The sequence below is a fragment of the Xyrauchen texanus genome, chromosome 9 (assembly GCF_025860055.1).
Source record: "Xyrauchen texanus isolate HMW12.3.18 chromosome 9, RBS_HiC_50CHRs, whole genome shotgun sequence".
Taxonomy (NCBI): domain Eukaryota; kingdom Metazoa; phylum Chordata; class Actinopteri; order Cypriniformes; family Catostomidae; genus Xyrauchen; species Xyrauchen texanus.
The window spans coordinates 40538572-40561707 of NC_068284.1; the positions used below are offsets into that span (position 1 = coordinate 40538572).

General features: G+C 42.5%; 1 protein-coding gene across 2 annotated transcripts in view; it reads left to right on the top strand.

Annotated features, from left to right (window-relative positions):
• The window catches only part of LOC127649366 (fibronectin type III domain-containing protein 7-like), a 31032-nt gene extending 16376 nt beyond the window's left edge, over nucleotides 1-14656 (top strand). The window contains exons 2-5 of one of the 2 annotated variants that reach the window (XR_007971286.1): nucleotides 8705-8928; nucleotides 10777-11037; nucleotides 11507-11536; nucleotides 14004-14656. Coding sequence is in view for 1 of the 2 variants with exons in the window: in XM_052134424.1 (XP_051990384.1) it covers nucleotides 10812-11037; nucleotides 11507-11536; nucleotides 14004-14014 (267 nt within the window). In the remaining variant the exon portion in view is untranslated. Of the gene's footprint in view, nucleotides 1-8066; nucleotides 8929-10776; nucleotides 11038-11506; nucleotides 11537-14003 lie in introns of those variants that run through there. The other variant, XM_052134424.1, reaches the window with a different exon arrangement.
• Nucleotides 14657-23136: the final 8480 nt, after the last annotated feature.

Genomic DNA, 23136 nt, shown 5'->3' on the forward strand with positions numbered 1-23136 from the left:
TGGTCTAACTGCTATGAGAACATAAGAGCGGTAAAATTCCTGCATGTCTCCCAGCGAGGAAATTAAGCCCTGTTAGATATACAGTTGAATATCTATCTTACACTGACTGTTACGGGTTCTGAATTTTCCTCTGATCATTTGGCTACAGATGGAATTTGTAAATTACACAGCATTTTTCTGAATGTACTACAATATGAGTTCCCATAGGAACAAAAAATTACAAAAAAATATATTTAATATCTTAACTGTTTCTCCTAGATTGCAATAACATTTACGAAAAGTAAATGGATACTTTCATTAACAGCTGATGTATGAAATGTTTTCTATGTTAAAAATGACTTCTCGTTTACCAGCTTATTATGCAGAGTCAATTATGAGGCCCACAGTTTGACTCAAGACTCAAGTTAAAGGGATTGTTCACCCAAAAATGTAAATCATCTCATCATTTATTCACCCTCATGCCATCCCAGATGTGTATGAATTTCTTTCTTCTGCTGGACACAAACTGAGATTTTTAGAAGAACATCTCAATGCAAGTAAATGGGTGCCACAATTTTAAAGCTCCAAAAAGCAAATAAAGGCAGCATAAAAGTAGTCCATAAAACTCCGAACTCAGAAGCGATATGATGTGTCAATCAATATTTAAGTTTTTTTTTTCTATAAATTCCCCTCCCTGTCCAAAAGTTGGCAATATATACAAATAATGCAAATTACCCAAAACAAAAGAAGAATGTGAAAGTGGAATTTATAGTAAAAAAGGACTTAAATATTAATCTGTTTTACACCCACACCTGTTATATAACTTCTAAAGACATGGATTTAGCCATTGGATTCATATAAATTATTTTTATGCTGCCTTTATGTGCTTTTTGGGGCTTAACATTTCTGGCCACCATTCACTTGCATTGTATGGACCTACAGAGCTGAGATAGTCTTTAAAACACTATTTTGTGTTCTGCAGAAGAAGGAAAGTCCTACACATCTGTGATGCATGAGGGTGAGTGAATGATGAGAGAATTTTCAGAATCCGAATCAGCTTTCACATACAAGGAATTTGTCTTGGTGACAGAATCTGCCAGTTAACAAACAATACAGCAACAAGACAGAGATAATAATACAAATAATAGAATACAAATACAAAATTAATAGAAAATATAAGTATATATAGAAATATATACATTAAGACAATATATATATGTGTGTGTGTTGTGTCTGTGTATGTACAATATACAAATACAAATCTGTTATATACAGATGTAAGGGAATGTACATTTACATTTATGCATTTGGCAGACGCTTTTATCCAAAGCGACTTACAGTGCACTTATTAAAGGGACAATCCCCCCGGAGCAACCTGGAGTTGAATGCCTTGCTCAAGGACACAATGGTGGTGGCTGTGGGGATTGAACCAGCGCCCTTCTGATTAACAGTTATGTGCTTTAGCACACTACGCCACCACCACTCCACTGTATGTATGGCAGAAGAGGTATGGTATGTTGGATAAATGTGTATTGTACATAATTATTGCTTGTAAAGGTATTAATGGAAAGGAGGAGGCGAGAACCGGCTTAACAATATAAACAAAATTTAATTAACTAAAAAGACACACGCACAAACACACACATGCAGCTGCCCGTAAACGTTCTCTCTCTGTCTCACCACCGTCCACAGTCAGCCTTTATCCCTCTCGGAGGCTTGATTAGCCTGATAAGGGGCCAGATGTGCAAAATCATGACCCGGACCCGCCCTCCGCCCTGTCACATTGCTCAATGGGGCAGTTTTAACTGTTCATGAGATGGATAGCCTGAGGGAAAAAACTGTTCCTGTGCCTGATGGTTCTGGTGCACAGTGCTCTGAAGCGTCAGCCAGAAGTCAACAGTTCAAAAAGGTAATGGGCTGGATGAGTGGGTCCAGAGATTTTTCCAGCCATTTTCCAAAACTCTGGAAGTGTACAGTTCATGGAGGGCAGGGGGCAACCAATAATCCGCTCAGCAGTCCGAACTGTCCATTGTAGCCTTCTGATGTCTGATTTTGTAGCTGCACCAAATCAGACAGTTACTGAAGTGCAGAGGACAGACTCAATGACTGCTGAGTAGAACTGTATTAACAGCGCCTGTGGCAGGTTGAACATCCTCAGCTGGTGAAGGAAGTACAACCTCTGCTGGGCCTTTTTCGCAATGGAGTCAATGTGGGTCTCCCACTTCAGGTCCAGTGAGATGGTAGAGCCCAGGAACTTAAATGACTCCACTGCTGCCACAGTGCTGTTTAGAATGGTGAGCGGGTCAGTGTTGGGGGTGTTCCTCCTAAAGTCCACAAAGCTTACATCACCATCGTTTTGAGCGTGTTCAGCTCCAGGTTGTTTTGACTGCACCAGTGAGCCAGCCGTTCAACCTCCCTTCTGTATACAGACTCATCGTCATCTTGGATGAGGCCGATGACAGTAGTGTCGTCTGCAAATTCAGGAGCTTGACTTTTTTTATGGTGAATTATTATTTAAATTATTCCAACACCAAATTATGCTCTAGAGTTATACTCTATAGCTCTATAGTCTTACTTTATGTTAACAATTTTCTCATATGTTACTATTTTTATTTATCCAAACGAAAATTGGAGAAACATAAAAAAGAGTGTAGCAAATTCAATGAACACAACTGAAAATCACCTGAGCCAAGTAAACAAAACCTCTCAGTAATTCTTTTGAGTTGTCATACAAGTATGTAATATGATATAAATGCCTCTTTTCAGATTTGTGCCACAACTTACATGTTCATAAAAGGTCTTAGTAAAATGAAACAAAGAATACAATTCTATTCAGAAGTATCAACTTGAATGAGGCCAATATAGGCAAAGTTACTTAATAGGCTATTTAAAATCCTGTGAGTAGAGAGAATGCTTGATTCTTCGTATAATTGACAACAATAAGTAGAACAATATTGAACAGCCCAGTCTTTGTGTCTGTCCTCAAGTGTATTGATGTGTACCTATGCAGCACTGATAGGTCCACTTTCAATCAGAGGGAGGGGGCATACGTGAACTCTCAGTACTCACAGAACAATAAAATATCTGTTGGATGGCAATAAGGTCACAACCCTGCAGTTATACAAAGTCAAATCCACAGGATAGAGTCTGCCCTCAAGGCAGCGGAACATCATCAAATTCAAGGCATGGGGTCGAAATATTGACATCTATCCGAAATGTTCTTATTGTTTATCACTGTTGCAGAGGTAAGAACAAATATTCTACTCTCATTGTGCATGCAGTTAACAATACGTTAGAAAATAGCTGTATAATTTTGGATGATAATTCAAAAGTGCATTGGCATTCCAGAAAAAAACTATTATATAGCATAGAACAAAATTCTAGAGTTATAGCATAGAACAATAGTTCTTATTAGTTATATGACTGCCATGTGTTGCATTTGTAACCTACTTTGTACAGTGTCATTCCAGATAGAAAGAGAAATAGCTCTGGATATAAAATATGTGCTGAGTGATGCTCAAATAAGCTTCCATTGCCACTAATGGCACAATACCATATGACAGTGTAATAGGGGAGCCTGAAATAAGAAAGAACGAATGGATACTTTTTGACTTCCTTTATCTTTCTTTAAAAAAATTATTTGTCTTTCTATACTTAATTTTACAGATATGCGCAGCACAAAACGGTACGAAATGTGACATAGCTATTTATCGTATTATGCGTAATACATCTCTGAATACTAATAAATAATAACAGTGGGGTCTATAAGCTAATTGCTCACCTTCTCTTGGCAGGCATCACTTAATCAGTGTTTACCGTCACCTCTAAAAGTATAACGGTGCGCTGGAGTGGACATGTAGGAGCGAGCTCGTACAAAATCACCGCGACGCTGCAAAACTTGCCCGAGCCGTCTGCGCAGTTCAGCGGCAGCACGGTGATGGGTTCCTTGAACTCTCTGTCACCGAACACCGTGTACAGGATGCGGGTCGAGGCCATGGACGACGCGGTGAGCGTGCTCAGTAACGCTGAAACAGAGACGACAGGTGCCATCACCTTCAAAGCACAAGTTGGCAAAACGAATCCAGGGTGCTTTTCTGATATTTAAAGGGACAGTTCACACAAAAAAGAAAATTCTGTCATCATTTACATACATAATTTACATACACTCATGTTGTTCCATACACGTATGACTTTCTTTCTTCTGTAAAAAACAAAAGGAGATGTAATACAGTCTCAGTCACCATTCACTTTCATTGCATCTTTTTTCTATAGGCTACAATGAAAGTGAATGGTGACAGAGGCTGTCATCTTCTTTTGTGTTCCACAGAACGAAAGTCAAACGTGTTTGGAACGAAGTTAAGTTAAATAACTTACCCAGCACTGCACATAGGCTATATTATATTTTATTAACAAAAAGGGCTAAAACCCTGCTGAAAAAAGAGATGGTTTATCTGGTCTCCCATCCTGACTAAGCTGTTTTTCAGATGGTTTAGTTGGTCAAACACATGGTCTCCCAGCCTGAAAAACTGATAAATTCCTTAAACCCCTCTACATCCACTTTACCAGTGGAAACCAACTTGGTGGCCAACTAAGACCAGCAAACCAGGCTGGTTTAATATGTATTTGGTCTCAGCAGGGAAAATTAAATTAAAAAGAAAGAGTTTGAGGTGTTATAACAGATATGTCTATTCTGTATCCGGCTCATGTTATGAGCAAATGTAAATGTATAATGGCTCATGTTAGAGCAAATGTAGAAAATTGGCATACATTACAATCTAAAGTTTCAGGCAATCTCAAAACCACTATTTACAGCCATCACTTTCCTGACTTAATATGGATTATGTAAAGTCCTCATGTCATCCTCAATCCATGACTTAACACTATAAGGCTTACATAACAAAAATGAAGCATGCCTTATAACTTTCCACAAAAAACTTTGGACATTTTATATTAAGCTTTTATATTAAAGAAGATCAAACACTATAGAATAGCAAGAAAACTGAGCCCTACTTGCTGTTTAAGTGACAATGAATTGGGATTTAAAACCTGTTGCAATAATACAGTATTGTTAAATCCAGCTATTATGCATGTGGGTACCTCAGGCTCTATCGACTATTGATGTAACTGCATCTTTTACTGGACTTAGACCCAAAACTGAATGAAAAAATAGACCATGTGAACTAGGATGTCAACTCTCCCCAAGGAATGGCTTGATGTACTGTCACATAAAAGGGACAGATTTTCAATTACGTTTCACCCTGCAGGCATACTGCAGGTATCTGTGTCCTTTGTCTGTTTCTATCAGACATTTTTACATGTAATAATTGTATATCTAATTGTTTTCTACCCAAAGATAAACCTTGATAGAGCTCAAATTAACTAATTAGATAATAGTCTCTTTGTTCCTAAGTGTTTGATGGGAAAGGCTGAGCAGGATGGAGCTGTAATGTTCGAAACACGCCACTAGGGGCAGTAATGGTTTACATTCTTATCATTCACCCTGCTGATGATATTATATTGTTCTGTCCAGAAGTGACATTCCCATTGACTTTGAATGCAACCTTTGTCTCTTTGCAATAATTCTTTGATTAAAGCTGCACTACGTGACTTTGTACTCTCTAGTGAGATATGTGGTTGAAACTTAAAATAGCAAGCAATTTGCAGAAGAACACTTGACTGCTCTTCTGGCAGATGAATCTCATGATTTGAGCTTTACCTGTGTGTGATCATGACTGGAGGTATTCAGAGCCAGAGTCATAATGTGTTATATTCATGTTGATATAATGTTATACGATTAAATGTTTAAATCTGAAATATTGCTTGCTTTAATGAAGATAAACAACACTCGTATTCACATTTTTTTATTGAATTAATTTTACATGTACGTATAGCACTTTTCTGACGCTACACTCAAAGCACTTTTACATAGAGTAAAAGGGGGACTCACCCGAAGTACATTTTAATATTATTTTCAAGTGTTTTATCTACTATTAATATTTGTATTGAACTACACTTATCAATTTAAGAGGTGATACTCATGATATGGCTGAAAAAAGTTCAATGGAAGACTATTATTGTTATATTATATTGTACAGCCTGAGTTCATAATGCAAGTGAACAGTAATACTACAGTAAGTAGTATGTCTATGTAGTGCTCATATTAACACAGTAAACTAAAAACATAAAACAAGGATTAAGTAATAATGGGGATAAAATATACTTTATTTAACATGAAAATAATATGCTTAAATATGCAACATAACAATTACAAGTCAATTTCAGAAGTCATAAATATGAATAAACATGTCACAGTAACTTCCCCCAACAATTTAGATACAATGCATCTAGAAAGTATTCACGTATTCAAGAACCCGATGGTCACTCTGACAGCGCTCCAGCATTTCTCTGTGGAGAGAGGAGAACCTTCCAGAAGAACAACCATCTCTGTAGCACTCCACCAATCAGGCCTGTATGGTAGAGTGGCCAGACGGAAGCCACTCCTCTGTAAAAGGCACATGACAGCCCGCCTGGAGTTTGCCAAAAGGCACCTGAAGGACTCTCAGACCATGAGAAACAAAATTCTCTGGTCTGATGAAACAAATATTGAACTCTTTGGCCTGAATGGCAAGTGTCATGTCTTGAGGAAACCAGGCACCGCTCATCACCTGGCCAATACCATCCCTTCAGTGAAGCATTGTGGTCGCAGCATCATGCTGTGGGGATGTTTTTCAGCGGCAGGAACTGGGAGACTAGTCAGGATCGAGGGAAAGAGGAATGCAGCAATGTACAGAGACATCTTTGATGAAAACCTGCTCCAGAGTGCTCTGGACCTCAGACTGGGGTGAAGGTTCCTCTTCCAACAGGACAACGACCCCAAGCACACAGCAAAGATAACAAAGGAGTGGCTACGGGACAACTCTGTGAATGTCCATGAGTGGCCCAGCCAGAGCCCAGACTTGAACCTGATTAAACATCTCTGGAGAGATCTGAAAATGGCTGTGCACCGACGCTCCCCATCCAACCTGATGGAGCTTGAGAGGTCCTGCAAAGAAGAATGGGAGAAACTGCCCAAAAATAGGTGTGCCAAGCTTGTACTCAAAAAGAATTGAGGCTGTAATTGGTGCCAAAGGTGCTTCAACAAAGTATTGAGCAAAGGCTGTGAATACTTATGTGCATGTGATTTAAAAATAAATAAATAATATTTTTTAAATTTGCAAAGATTTCAAACAAACTTCTTTCACATTGTCATTATGGGGTATTGTTTGTAGAATTGAGGAAAATAATGAATTGAATCCATTTTGGAATAAGGCTGTAACATAACATAATGTGGAAAAAGTGAAGCGCTGTGAATACTTTCCGGATGCAGTGGTGGCTCAGTGGTTGAGGCTCAGGGTTACTGACCAGAAGGTTGGGGGTTCAAGCCCCAGCACCACCAAGATGCCACTGTTGGGCCCTTGAGCAAGGCCCTTAACTCCAGGTTGCTCTGGGGGGATTGTCCCTGTAATAAGTGCACTGTAAGTCGCTTTGGATAAAAGCGTCTGCCAAATGCATAAATGTAAATGTAAATGTAAATGGATGCACTGTACATCGCAGTCTGTTAACACATGAGTATTATTTCATACATACAAGCATGACAAGCAAAATAAGCTTCAGCAACCCTACCAGACAACATATCCAAGCATTATAGCAGGTAAACATCCATCCAGATTGTTGCGATGCTGTCCTGAACTGTGTGAGAGTGACTGACTTAACTGTAGTTTATTTCTTCTTTTTATTAGTGACTCGCAAACCAAAACAGTGGATTACCGTCATCCACTTTTAACATGGGAACGATACAGCCGAATTTTCTTTCCTATGCTAACGGACATGTCATAACGACGTAAGGATGTACGTCATAAGCCAGTGATTTTATGCCAAAAGTAATTTTTACAGGCTTACCGTAGTGAATCAGGGTAAGTTAAGAACATTGTTTTGAACACTGGATGTTTATGTATGCAATCAATAATGGCAATTTGTAACATTTTCACCAAAAACATCATACGTAGTGCAGCTTTAAGCAACACAATCATCGTAGGTTAAAAAAAGAGTTTGCACATTAGCCAAACTCTTCTGTTGGAACACAAAAGGAAATATTTGTATATATATATATACACTCACCTAAAGGATTATTAGGAACACCTGTTCAATTTCTCATTAATGCAATTATCTAATCAACCAATTAAAAAAATTAAGCAAAAGAAACACAGAAGTAACATAAAAGTAGTCCATATAACTTTCGCTCTAAATACAATGTTTTCTGATACCATATATAATAGCTTATCTTCCCCTCTAGTGAACAGTTAACAGCTGCTATTGAATCCTTTCAGACCGGTTGTGACTCAAAAGAGCTATTCGCAAATGACATTGCTAAGGAGAGCTAAGAAAGATGTATAATTACCTAAATTTGGGTCTTTTCCTCTCACAAAGCTATCATATGACTTCAGAAGCCTTTTAATATAGCGTACAAGTAATATGGACTACTTTTATGATACTTTTTTCATACTTTTTCAACCTTTTTGAAGCTTGAAAGCTCCAGTCCACTTTCATTGTAATTGTATGGAAAAGAGCAACCACAATTCAGGCCGTGACAGAATTTTCATTTTTGGGTGGACTGTTTCTTTAAATTCATGTTTATAGTTGAAAATAGGCAATGTATAATAATGTTTATTCCTTTTGTCTCTTTAAGGCCCTGTTGTCCTGATACTCTGACTGTGGAACAGGTGACCCAAGCCATGACTAATGTGACTTGGTCGTCTGCTACGGGGCGCGGTCCTATGTCACCTGCTTGACATCACCCAGAGGTCACGCTAAATGCCACGCCATGGACACCCACTGCCTGATGGGACGTATCACAAACTACAGTGTGTCCCTAGAGGCCATCAGCATCACTGGCCATAAAACACAGTGCAGGTACAATGGTTTCTCCTCAAGTGAGTAAAGATGACATCTTAACAGGACACGATGTGACAAGTTCAGGTTTCCATAATGAAAACGAAAATACTGCTCTATGCAACACTGCTTATCAGAACATAGCCAACCGATGTATTGCACAGTTATGTGGAGCAGAATTTTGTACTAATGAGATTTCCCTGTGGGTGGAGCTACCCAGCATGACAAAATTTAGATTAGTTTTTTTTCAAATGACATTGAAAAAAGATGGTTCCCATCTTAGCCAATATCTCCTGTATCACTCTTGCCAGATAACCTGAAGTGTAGTGATAAACTTGCTGTTTCGTGTATTGCAGCAGCGTTTATATTTTCCACAAAGAGGACATGATGTACTTTTCATTCAGAAGTTGTTGTTGTTCCAGTAACCAGTTAAAGAATATTGTTTGATATTATATCTTAGTGGGAGTGTTTAGACCCCTCCTACACCTACAATTCTTCACAATGTGCTGCTGACCTTCTCCTTTTAATAAGCTTTTATTAACATATAAGCCATCAACAATATAAGCCATCTGATCCTGAGTACTGATACTGTAATATGAAAATCATGTGACTAAGCAGAGCCCAGTCCTTTCCTTTTCCCTTTTGAGAATCAGAATCTTGTCCACTGTAGGCCACACTAGCTAGAGTTCTTTTGTTTTCATTTTGTGAGGATAAAGATACAGTATTTCTCAGTATTTATAGGGCCAATCTCTCAAAAACATGTCATATTTCATCACAAACTCGAAAGAAGAAGAAAATAGACCATTGTTTTCAGGACTATTAAAGATGTTTGTCCTCCTCAGTTTATCATTATTAAATGTATCCAAATAATGTTACCTTTACTTAAGATTTTACTTTTTAACTTGTTTGTCATTTTCATTATTCTCAATGGGGATTCTCATTAAATTCTCATTACATTAATACACTAATGAGAAAACAAGAGATAAACTAATGCATTCAAAGAGATCTGCATCGTTACAATGGCACCTGTCAAGGGGTGGGATATATTAGGCAGCAAGTGAACAGTCAGTTCTTGAATTTAATTTGTTGGAAGCAGGAAAAATGGGCAAGCGTAAGGATCTGAGCAAAATTTGACAAGGGCCAATTTTTGATGGCTAGACGACTGGGTCAGAGCATCTCCAAAACGGCAGGTCTTGGGGGGTGTTCCCGGTATGCAGTGGTTAGTACCTACCAAAAGTGGTCTAAGGAAGTACAACTGGTCAACCGGCGACATGGTCCAAGGCTCGTTGATGCACGTGCATGCACATTGATGCAATGGTTTGAGGAACATGGCAAAGAGTTCAATGTGTTGACTTGGCCTCCAGATTCCCCAAATCTTAATCTGATTGAGCATCTATGGGATGTGCTGGACCAACAAGTCCAATCCATGGAGGCCCCACCTTGCAATTTACAAGACTTAAAGGATCTGCTGCTAATGTCTTGGTGCCAGATATGACAGGACACCTTCAGAGGTCTTGTGGAGTACATGCCTTGACAGGTCAGAGCTGTTTTGGCTGCATGAGGGGGGCCTACACTATATTAGGCAGGTGGTTTTAATGTTGTGGCTGATTATGTATATATATAGATAGAGAGAGAGAAAGCGGGATAAAGAGGGGCACGAACCTAATCTCTTATTAAAAGTGAGAGGAATTTCTGTATCTTTCTTTAAAACAAAAATAAAAAATTGAACATTTAAAAAAACAAAAAACATTTATTTGCCATTTTCAAAGACTTTTATGGTGATAGTGAGTGTTTAACAAAAGCCTCACAACTTAATTTCTTCACCTTCCATTTTCTGAACTTATTCTCTTTATCTTTAACTTCTCTCAGGTGCGTGTTGTCCATCCAGTGTGAAATTGTACCAGATGGTTAACAGCACCCTGCGGGTGTACTGGCGTTATTCCCCCGGCCTGTATAACTACACTGCTGACCTGTACGGTACCAGGTCCAACTATACCTGCAATGCAGCACAAGGGTCCAATGTGTGTGATGTGGCTGAGATACTGTGTGGGGAAATGTACACAGTCGTGGTCTCTCCTTTAACACAGGACGGCTTGAAAGTCATGTTCTGCCCCAGAAGACTCTACTCAGGTTTAGAATTATATTAATAAATGAAGAAGGGGAAATTGTTTTTAACAAAATATCAGAGTTAGAACTAGAGGCAATAGTTAATGATTTGCGTTGATAGCAGAAAAGACTAAAAAGATACTTTCAAAAATGTATGTTGTTTCAAACCTGGATGCCTTAATTTTTCTTCTGTGGAACACAAAAGGAGATGATGGGCAGTATCTGAGTCTCAGTTCCAATATACCTTCATTGCATCTTTTTTTCTATAATTCTGTATGAAAGTGAATGGTGACTGAGGCTGTCATTCTGCTTAACATCTTTTAACAAACATGTTTGTTAGTATGTGTAATGCTAACTTTTACACATTTTAGTAGCATTAAATATAATAAAGGGGAGACACTGTGTTGTTACTTTAAAATTTCTATTTAATTATATTTTTCTTCTTTTTTTTTTATCATTATTTGGACTGAATTACATTTCTTTGTCTTTTCAGTTTCCTGTTCTGGAAACACTGTGGGAATGGGTATGTATTGTCAGTGTTACTTTATATTGCTAATGCAAGAATTTTAGTTTTTATTAACTAGTTAATTTAATAACTAGTTCATTTATATGAAACTTTTAGGAACATGTACCACATGAATCACCATAAGTCTTTTTTTAGAGGGTGGAGGAGTATGAACTAGACCCCTAATGTGAGTTTTTCCTATAAAATACGAACTCACACACACGGTCTCATGGGACAGGTTTACGCTGTAAATTACCCGCGTTTGGGAACAGGGCATTAGTTACTGGAGCCTTTTGGATCCACGGTAAGATAAACATTATTGTATCATGTGACCACGTGGACATTCCAGATTGGCTTATTGCTGTACAGTCTGAGACAATACATTGTAACACGTGCACTCTTGGGAATCAAGACGCGTATCTTAGTCTGAATTGGCTTAAACGTGACAGAAAAAGCGACAGATATCTTTACATTTATGACCAATAAACGTGACCCAAAGTGTTTGGAAAAATTAAGAGACTAACTAGTGTTTCTGAAATATGAAACATAAAAACTGGTGGACTAAAATGTCTTAACAGGGTTAGCTACAGCTAAAACACAAGACTTAGATATTTTCTAGTAATAGATGTGAACGTTAATGTTTTTATCTATCTGTAAGTGAAACAGATTTTCTTTTTTTTTACCAAGCTTTTTGGTTATTTAGCTTATTACAGAGTAATAACATAGTAACTCATTTGTAAAGTTTCTCTACATTGGTTCTGCATTCAATGTGCATTTTTATCAGTATGTATGCTCCCTGTGAATCAAACCCTTGATTTTAGTGTTGCTAACACCATGTTCTTGTAGTTGTACTAGAGGAACTTCATGATTGGCTAACCACTTTGCATGCATTCTTAAGAGTTGTGTGTTTGTTATCAGGTCCAAAATATTTGACACATATGCATTTTGCTATCTGACACCTTTCTAAGATCATGCAAACCTATTTAGTAACAAGACATTTTGATAAATTCGTTTTAGCAGACAGCAGTGGCGTAACTACTGGCAGTGCAGGATGTTTAGGAGTACTTGGGCCTGGGGTGAAAGGGGGCTGACCGTAAGGGAATCATGGAAGGGACTATGGGCCCGACAGTTGATGAAAATGACTGAGGGAATGCCCACACTCTCGGAAGGCGAAAACAACCGAGGGGAACTGATGCTGTATTCCAATGGTTCCCAACCCTTGTCCTGGAGTAACCCTAACACTGCACATTTTGGATGTCTCCCTTATTTTACACACCCAGTTCTGCTCATGGAGCCTCTACTAATGAGCAGATGAGTTGAATCAGGTGTGTTAGATAAGGGAGACATCCAACTCATTCAAATGATTCACAACAGGGCATCAACAAATTGCTCAACATCATCTTCAAGTGCCGCTTTGAAGTTTAAACTCTACATGAAAAGGGCTGCAGACAACAGCCATGTTTGAAATGGCATACTACCCATACTACTCTTAATGCTTCTGCCGTATGGCAGAAATAGCAAGAGTAGTATGGTAGTATACCATTTCAAACACAGCCAATTTCTTGTTCTGCATTATAGCACTGGCACTGCCCACATAACAATTCTTCATCCGAATTGTCTGTTAATCATTAGCTGACGCTTCGAAAAGTAGGGTTCAAAATTTAAACCCCATTTGGGTTTGTTTTGTACCAAAGATTACCTGTTAATAGGTCCTTTCTCCATAACTTGCTCATTTACCCTGAATCATTGAACACTGATTATGCTTCATAAGCCGGCAACACGTGCAGTCATGTAAATGCAATAAACCCTGTTCCTTTATTGCCGTAAAGGCCATAAACGGCTTATGAATAACCCAATCAACATGGATAGATTTTTGCCCATTACACAGATTTCGTGTTACCCCATGTTGTTACCGGTTCATCCAATGTGCGCACGAGTTGAGTGCAGAACTATTCACGGTTTGACGTCAAAAGTAGACAATAATGTGATTATTTCAAATGTCACGTAAATGCAAATTCTTGCCTTGTCAGTGTCTTTATTATTGCTGAAAATTGGTTATGTTTAGGCGTAGGGCAAAGTTAGGTGCGCAACAATATACAGTAGTGTAATGTAAATTAAATTATTATGACTAAATTCGGTGACGCCTTTACGTGAGTCGCAATGAGGAGTCGCAAACTCTTTTTTGAAAAAGAGAAAAATTTGCATTTCGTTTAGTTTTATTTGACTCATTTCATATATGCTAAATTGAATATGGCGGTAATCTTGATCTGTTGTTATAATTTCTACATTTGAAAGTCTTGATTAAGATCTTGAAAGAAGACTTGCATAGTCCAACAGGGAGTTAAAGGGAGTTGTTGTGGGATCCATTACTTAAAGTGAACAACACTAAGATTGAGCACTTAAGTCATGAAATATTATGAGTCCTGGATCAAAGTTGAACCGCCCCAAATGTCCCAGTCTAATGTCTTTTTGTGTTCTGTTAAAGGTCACAGCTGAAAGAATATGGTACTCTGACGTCATCATCATAAACAGGAGGACAGTTTCTTCTCAACACGAAGACCTTTCATCTTGCCCCATTTATATACCGTTTGCCACAAATAGAGATGATTATTGGCTCAATGAAAATTGCACAAAAAAAAAAGTGATACAAAAATGTACATAAAGTATTTATTTCAGTTACATTGTTACCACTTTAAAATGTGTCATGGCTTTTATATTTACATTTACACTCTCTTTTTATTGGGATTTTTTAATTTTATACTACAAATTATATTACTCAATGCATGCAATTAAAGCCAAACTTTTATGTCCAAAATGGCAATATGTTTTGTTTGTTCAATGAAGCACAATTACATGACATATTCTGATAAACTTTACTGTTTTTACTTTTTACGGTTAAAAGTTCTGTGCTAAATGATAAAATTATTCCAGCAACACTTGAAGAAAGCTTCAAAAGGACTGAACCAGTGTCATGTACAGGGTTGACCTCTACTAAAGTGGGTTAGAGAGAAATCTAAACAGCACAAGTCTCAGGAATCGCCCCAGGTCGTGTCCTTTGGTTGATACTTTACATTGAATTAGTTTTATGTGTTTGTTTATTGATGGCCTAAAGCCTAAGTACCTCTACTGCAATTACATGTAAATATAATAGCAACCTTTAGCACTCTGAATAAACCATATGAAGCATTCATTATTTAGACTTTTTGTAAATAAGTAAATAAAAAAATGTATACAAATTCTTCCAAATTCTCATGTTAACATTATGAGAAACCAGTGTAAAACAGTTTTTATTTCTGTTATATATAAATGTTTGTAACATACTAAGAAAATGGTGCCACTAACTTTGTATCTTAGAATACTTAGTTTTCTTTTATAGGTGCTTTGCATTACATTCTATGAATTGAATAGGCAGGTCTATTTTCTCCCTCCCATATTTTCTTCATTGTGAGCTCCGTAAGAGAGCTAGACAAAGACACTGCAATCCTTCATTATCTCATAGACGTTTTAAATAGACTGAATTGTTCTAAATATGGCATGGAGCCCATTTTATGATATTTAAACATCATTTGATATTGAGTTACCAGAGGTAAAGGTCAAAATTCAAGGACCCATCCAAAGGGGGATGGAGGGGGCTGTCTCCAATGATATTTGCATGTTCCAGAAAGTAAATAGTCAATTGTCAACCCACTGACTTCTCCTTGTATTCCCCCTGTAATTCTAAATTAATTTCTTTACAATATTTTGCAGTTGCTACAGGCTGATTCGGAAGAAATATAAAAAGAAATAATATATTTGTTATTGCCATAAACAACTCAGTTCATATATACATATATATATTTAATTTTGTCTTGCCAGTAAACAATGGAGAAAGACCTCAATGGCAAATGTATGTATTAATATGAATTTAGACAATTAAAACAGGATGGGACATTCTAACAAGTCATTTGCATTCAACAAAGAGGGAGTTCAAACAGAGAAAAATACAGTTGGTGCAGATCCTCCACCTGACACCACACCTCGAAGACACTGAATCAAACACAAAAGAAACACAGCCACACCTCATTTAGCTCAGAGACAAACAGTCGCCTGGAAATAGAGAGAGAAAAATAGGCCAAAAAAAAAAAAAAAAGAGAGAGCTGTGGGAGGAGCGAGGAACGCGATGAGATATGCCTGTGTGGGAAGAGAGAGACCGGAAGGTGAGGTGTGTTATGAACACAGAGTTCCTGATCCAATAAAACAGTCCTGGTCCTGGAATACCCCAATACTTCTCCTTGAGTTAACACACTTGAAATCATCAGGTGATGCGGAAAGAGGAAGCTATAATATTGAGTATTAACAACTGAATTCCTTCACGAAGGGAACTTCCAAAAAGACCATTGACAAAGAGTACATGGGATGGTCAATTAGAGGAAGTCATTTTGCCATTTATAATCATGTGATGCTGGGTGGCGTGTCCACGCAATTCATTTTGAAAACTGAAAAATTACACAAGAAACATATTTACATATGTTAATATTTGTTTTTACACAACATGGCAATACACAAGTTAAAATAAATAAAAGACATGGACGCTATACTGGATCAAAGGTTTGCACAATCTTAAAGGAATAGTTCACCCAAAAATGTTAATTCAGTCAGTGTTTACTCACCCCTGTGTTGATATAACCCTATATGACTTTATTTCTTTTTCTTAACAAAAAGGGAGAAATTGTGAAAATATTTTGGGCTCGGTAATGTCATACAATGGTAGTTTATGGTGACCAACTCTTCAAGCTTAAAAAGAATGCAAAGGTATAATTCAAAAGTCTAATAAATTATTCCATGAAATTGTTATGAAAGCATACAATTAGGTATGGTGAGAAACAAACCGAAATCTAATGCATTATTTAGTGAAACTGTGGACCGACCGTTGATCTGCTGTGCGTGTTCATGATAGGGCATGTGAGCAACAGTTCACGCAGTGCCCTCGTGACATTGGGCCATTTTAGAGAAATGGGGATGTGGTTTGTCCAAAGTTAAATGTTTTGTTTATATGCATCAAAAATGTATTTTCAAAATGACATTGATCAAATTTAGCTCAGCCTTGCATTTTAATAATGGAAGTGTACTTCCTCTATGGGTCTAAATTAAGTTGGTTGGAATCCGGGAATTTTGAAGAGCTGAGAGAAAGAAAGACACTGCTCCTGGATATAACAGGTAAAGCTAACCGGATCAGTCCTAGACACTGTGTTAGTCTTCATGACACTGGCCGTTATCACCATACAAAATGTAAGCTGGCTGGATGCAGAAGGGGGTGTGTGTTTCAGGCTTTGAATGGAGGGAGTGATTCACTTTCCATCAAAGCTTTTTCCTTCTGAGATCAGCGAGAGCCAGACAAAGACCCTCTAATCCTACATTATCATTCCTTATAAAAGCCACATACTGTATTAGATGCATTCATGTTTTTTGAGATGGAAAACATTCCGTTACATTCGTCATTCTCAATGGGAAAGGCTTGGGAAATCACATTCTGAGTTAAAAATGCTGTGCTCTGGTTCTAGACTGAAAGTTTATAACAAAGAGTTAGAGGAAGAGAACACGTTACTGATGAACTAACTGATGTGCTAGTCAGTCATTACCCACTCCCATAGAGCAAACTCAATTATGATGAAAGGATGTCCAAAGAACAAACAGAATTTTTTTTTTTTTACATTTTTGAATGCCCATTTCCCAAATCACTCCAAAATCCTCGTGGTGGTGTAGTGACTCGCCTCAATCTGGTTGGCGGAGGACGAATCTCAGTTGCCACCACGCCTGAGACCATCAATCCGCACATCTTTTCATGCGTGGTGAGTTGTGTGTGAATAGTGTGGGCCTGAGCTATTCACACACAACTCACCACGCACCCCACCGAGAGCGAGAACCACATATTATAGAGACCCCGAGGAGGTTACTCCATGTGACTCTACCATCCCTAGCAACCGGGCCAATTTGGTTGCTTAGGAGACCTGGCTGGAGTCACAAACAGAATTGTTTCTTACAAGATGATAAAACTAGCAGTTGGAAAAACCTGGTCTAATAGAATCCCATTACTATACTTTCTTTTTTGCAAAATGATTTTTGTGTGAATCATTCCTGCTGAAATGAACACTAGAGGCGCCACAACAATTGTATTCCCTTTCACACAAATCACAAGTAAAAGAACAGAATATCCATTCATAAACAATTACTTTTCACACGGTTCCTCACACAATGCATGAAATCTTATGACATCTCAACATTTTTACTTTCGGGCATGACATTTAAACGTTTGCATTACATAACCAATTACATTTACAAGCTTGTACAAGCATGATAAAATTGTGCGGTAGCTCAACTGATAAGAGAATTTCCTTTGCAGTGCAAAGAACAGGGATACGAGTAGGAGTCCTGAAGAGCAAGTGAGTTGACACGTGCACATTTCACCGTGGAAATGAAAGCATAAGCAATAGTCCTAGCAAGAAGACTCTTGATTCTTATACTTTCATTCAACCATGCATCTCATCCAATCACAGTACAGCCTCCGCTTTATAAGCCTACATACCTGTCTCTATTATTTGCATACTTCCATTGGTTTCACCCCCCTCCACCCCATCTCCACCAGTTTAGGTCCCTTCCCTGGGAAGAGGTAAGCTCTGATCCCCTGCCGCCATCACCTCTGGCAGGATCTGACGGTTCAAGCAAGTATCTAAGCAATGAACCGAAGGATGAGGCTTTCACCAAACTTTTTCTACATTCGTAATAATTTCAATCATTCCAATCCGAGTCTTTTCTGATAGATCTGCCTCGATATATGTAAGGAGTCACATGATATCATTTTGCAAAAAGTTGACATACTTTTACTGTGATCAGGCTCAGTTGGACAGATGACAGGGTAGATTTTCACTTATATGGATGATAAAAACATTTTTAAAGATAATGCTTTAGATAATGCTTTTAATTGGTTTACACACTGGGGTTATTTAAACACAGAATTAAGGTGAGATATATATTTGATATTGTCACGAACCCCGCTCCTCTGCCCCATCTCCGCTTCCTCGAGCACGCACACATGCACTCCGCGAGCGTGCTCGCTTCCCGCTCCCTCGCTCCGCCCCTTGAGCTCGTACGCTCCTTTTCCTCCCTCGGGCTTCCACGCCTGGTTTTGCTATTACGAGTTCTTGCTCGTAAACTCTCTCCCCCCTCTGACTCACAGGCTCGCTTCTCACGCTCTTCCAATCAGCCTGAACATTATGACCACCTGCACTCACGCGCTTCCTATCCCCACACATTAGTTTCACCTGCACTCGTCTCGTCACCTTCATTGTTCACACCTGCACTCGCCCCTATATAACTCACTATCCTTTCGTTTGTTTGGGGTTGGTTATTGTATTTAGATTCCCGTGTTTTGACCCCCGCTAGTCTCGTCTAGTTTTGCCCCCCGCTAGTCTCGTCTAGTTTTGCCCCTGCTAGTCTCGTCTAGTTTTGACCTCCCCACTGATTCGTTTCCTCTTAGCTTGCCAGCCCCCCATTCCTCTCGTCCCCCTGTCTTCGTTCCCGCTAGTCTCGTCTTGTTCCTCGCCCTAGTTGTTAACTGTTTTCCCCGCTATCGTTCACCTCCCTCATTAGATCTGCCCCCTTGTTTATATCTTTGATTCCCCGGCTTTTGACCCTACGCTACCCTGACCATTCTTCACTGGATTTGCCCCTTGTTTGTACTCTTGCCTGGACTGCTTTTATTTAATAAAGCAGTTTTCACTCAACATTGTGACTGTCTCTTTTTGTGTGCGCGTTACAGAATAACCAACCTCACCGTAGACAGTCACAATGCGTCACTCCACGGATTCGCGCAGCTCAATAGAGCGGATTGTCGCGGCGCGTTCTGTGCTCGGATTTGCAGCTGGGAGTGATGACCACGCGCTCACGGCCCAGGGGCAGCAGGTAAGCACTATTTCTGATTTATTTCACCCGGTTTCACCTGTGTCTGCCCCTGAGCCCGTTTATGCGTCCTATGCATGTCCGAGCGCCGTGAGCTCTCCATCCCCGGAGAGGTTTTTCGGCTCTTCAGACGCTGACCAAGGGGTTTTTATGCGAGGCAGCGGTTGTGTAACCCATAACCCCGCCCTCGGCATTGTGGACCCAGCGGCCCGACTCGTGGGTTTGCGTCAGGGGAGCCAAACCGTGGAGGCTTATATTATGGATTTTTGTGTCCTGGCGTACCAGGTGAATTTGAATGAGGTGGCTCTGAAGACCATTTTTCAATGTGGACTGAATGAGCCAACCTCATCATTAATGCCTGGTGGTCGCTGCCCCCTTAACCTGGCTCAGTTTATTGACCTCGCCCTACTGTACTCTGGTTCCTTGTTCACTGTGGGGGAGGCAGACACCGAACCAGCGCTCCACACCAAGACCCCCGTCTCGAAGCCTACCACGGCCCCCGTCTCGAAGCCTACCACAGCCCCCGTCTCGAAGCCTACCACGGCCCCCGTCTCGAAGCCTACCACGGCCCCCGTCTCGAAGCCTTACACGGCCCCCGCCTTGAAGCCTTACACGGCCCCCGTCTTTAAGCCTTACACGGCCCTAGCCCCGAAGCCTGTAACGGCCCCAGTCTCGAAGCCTGGCACGGCCAGCGAGTCAACGCCCATGCCCGCCATGGCCAACGAGCCAGCTCCCATGCCCGCCATGGCCAACGAGCCAGCGCCCATGCCCGCCACGGCCAACGAGCCAGCGCCCATGCCCGCCACGGCCGGCGAGCCAGCGCCCATGCCCATCACGGCCGGCGAGCCAGCGCCCATGCCTGCCACGGTCAGCGAGCCAGCGCCTGTAGCCTCGACCGTCCCCTTGGCCACGTCCCCTGTTGGCCGAAGATGTAAGAGAAGGAGGAGGGCCCCTTCTCCCCAGTCTCGTCTTGTGCTCAAGACCGCAGAGAGTCCCTCAGAGTCTTCCACGGCTCTGCAGACCTCTGCTCTGCCCTCAGAGTCTTCCACGGCTCTGCAGACCTCTGCTCCGCCCTCAGAGTCTTCCACGGCTCTGCAGACCTCTGCTCCACACTCAGAGTCTTCCACGGCTCTGCAGACCTCTGCTCCGCCCTCAGAGTCTTCCACGGCTCTGCAGACCTCTGCTCCGCCCTCAGAGTCTTCCACGGCTCTGCCAGGCTCTGCTCCGCCCTCAGAGTCTTCCACGGCTCTGCCGGCCTCTGCTCCGCCCTCAGAGTCTACCACGGCTCTGTCAGCCTCTGCTCGCCCCACAGAGCCCTCCCGGGCTCCGCCTCTCGAGCCTCCCAGGGCTCCTCCTCTCGAGCCTCCGAGGGCTCCTCCTCACGAGCCTCCTAGGGCTCCTCCTCACGAGCCTCCCAGAGCTCTACCCCTCAAGTCCCTCAGGGCTCCCCCTCCTTCCAAGCCTCTCACGGCTTCACCTCTCGAGTCTCTCAGGGCTCCATCCCTCGAGTCTTTCATGGCTCCACCCCTCAAGCCTCTCACGGCTTCAGCCTCTCGAGTCTTTCAGGGCTCCATCCCTCGAGTCTTTCATGGCTCCACCCCTCAAGCCTCTCACGGCTTCGCCTCTCGAGTCTTTCAGGGCTCCATCCCTCGAGTCTTTCATGGCTCCACTCCTCAAGCCTCTCACGGCTCCATCCCTCGAATCTTTCATGGCTCCACCCCTCAAGCCTCTCACGGCTTCGCCTCTCGAGTCTTTCAGGGCTCCATCCCTCGAGTCTTTCATGGCTCCACCCCTCAAGCCTCTCACGGCTTCGCCTCTCGAGTCTCTCAGGGCTCCTCCGCCTCTCAGGGCTTCCCCTCTCGAGTCTTTCATGGCTCCACCCCTCAAGCCTCTCACGGCTCGCCTCTCGAGTCTCTCAGGGCTCCTCCGCCTCTCAGGGCTCTGCCCCTCGAGTCTCTCAGGGCTCCTCCCCCTCTCAAGCCTCTCAGGGCTCCCCCTCTCGAGTCTTTCAGGGCTCCTCCTCCTCCTCTCAAGCCTCTCAGGGCTTCGTCTCTCGAGTCTTTCAAGGCTCCCCCCCTCAAGCCTCTCGAGCCTCCCAGGGCTCGGCCACTAAAGGCTCCTATGGCTCTGCCTCCCGAGCCTCCTACGGCTCCCCCTCCAGAGCCTCCTAGGGCTCCACCTCCCGAGCCTTTCATGGCTCTGCTCCCAAAGACTCCAGAGCCTCCCAGGGCTCAGCCACTAGAGGCTCCTATGGCTCTGCCTCCCGAGCCTCCTACGGCTCCCCCTCCAGAGCCTCCTACGGCTCCACCTCCCGAGCCTCTCATGGCTCTGCTCCCAAAGACTCCAGAGCTTCCTAGGGCTCCGCCTCTTGAGCCTTCCACGGCTCCACCACCCGAGCCTCCTACGGCTCTGCTCCCTAAGACTCCAGAGCCTTCTAGAGATTCGCCTCCCGAGCCTCCTGCGGCTCCGCCTCCCAAGCCTCCTACGGCGCCACCTCCCCGGCTCTGCCTCCAGAGCCTACCAGGGCTTCACTCCTGGAGCCTTCTACTGCGCCACCTCCCACGGCGTCACCTCCCTCGGCTCTGCCTCCAGAGCCTTCCAGGGCTTCACCTCTGGAGCCTCCCTACGGCGCCACCTCCATGGGCTCCACTTCCTGAGCCTTCCAGGCCTTAGCCCCTAAAGCCCCCTTGGCTCCATCTCCAGAGCCTTCCAGGCCTTGCCCTAAAGCCTCCTTCGGCTCCACCTCCAGAGCCTTCCAGGCCTTCGCCCTAAAGCCTCCTCGGCTCCACCTCCAGAGCCTTCCAGGCCTTCGCCCCTAAAGCCTCCTTCGGCTCCACCTCCAGAGCCTTCCAGGCCTTCGCCCCTAAAGCCTCCGTCGGCTCCACCTCCGGAGCCTTCCAGGACCCCAGCTCCAGAGCCACCTACGGTGCCGCCTCTGACGGCTCCGCCTTTCACGGCTCAGCCCGGACTTCCTGACCCTCTACCTGTCCTGTGGCCTCTTCCCTGGCCTCCGGACCCTATTCCTGTCCGGTGGTCACCTTCCAGACCCACGGACCCAGTCCCTGTCCTCCAGTTGCCTTCCAGACCTCCTGACCCAGTCTCTGCCCTATGGCTGCCCCCTAGACCTCCCGACCACCCGCCTGTCCACTATGTTCCCCCTGGCCTTGCCTTGAACTGCCCATTGACCCCCATGGACTGTTTCATTTCCCTTTTGTGCCTTCTGCCCCTTGAGCTTACACGCTCGTTCTGTCCCCCATGAGCTTACACGCTCGTTCTGTCCCCTGAGCTCACACGCTCATTCTGTCCCTCGAGCTCACATGCTCGTTCTGTCCCTCGAGCTCACACGCTCGTTCTGTTCCCTCACGCTCCTGCGCAGCCGGCGCGGCCGTCAGGAGCCGTCCTATTCAGAGGGGAGTACTGTCACGAACCCCGCTCCTCTGCCCCATCTCCGCTTCCTCGAGCACGCACACATGCACTCTGCGAGCGTGCTCGCTTCCCGCTCCCTCACTCCGCCCCCTTGAGCTCGTACGCTCCTTTTCCTCCCTCGGGCTTCCACGCCTGGTTTTGCTATTACGAGCTCTTGCTCGTAAACTCTCTCTGACTCACAGGCTCTCTTCTCACGCTCTTCCAATCAGCCTGAACATTATGACCACCTGCACTCACGCGCTTCCTATCCCCACACA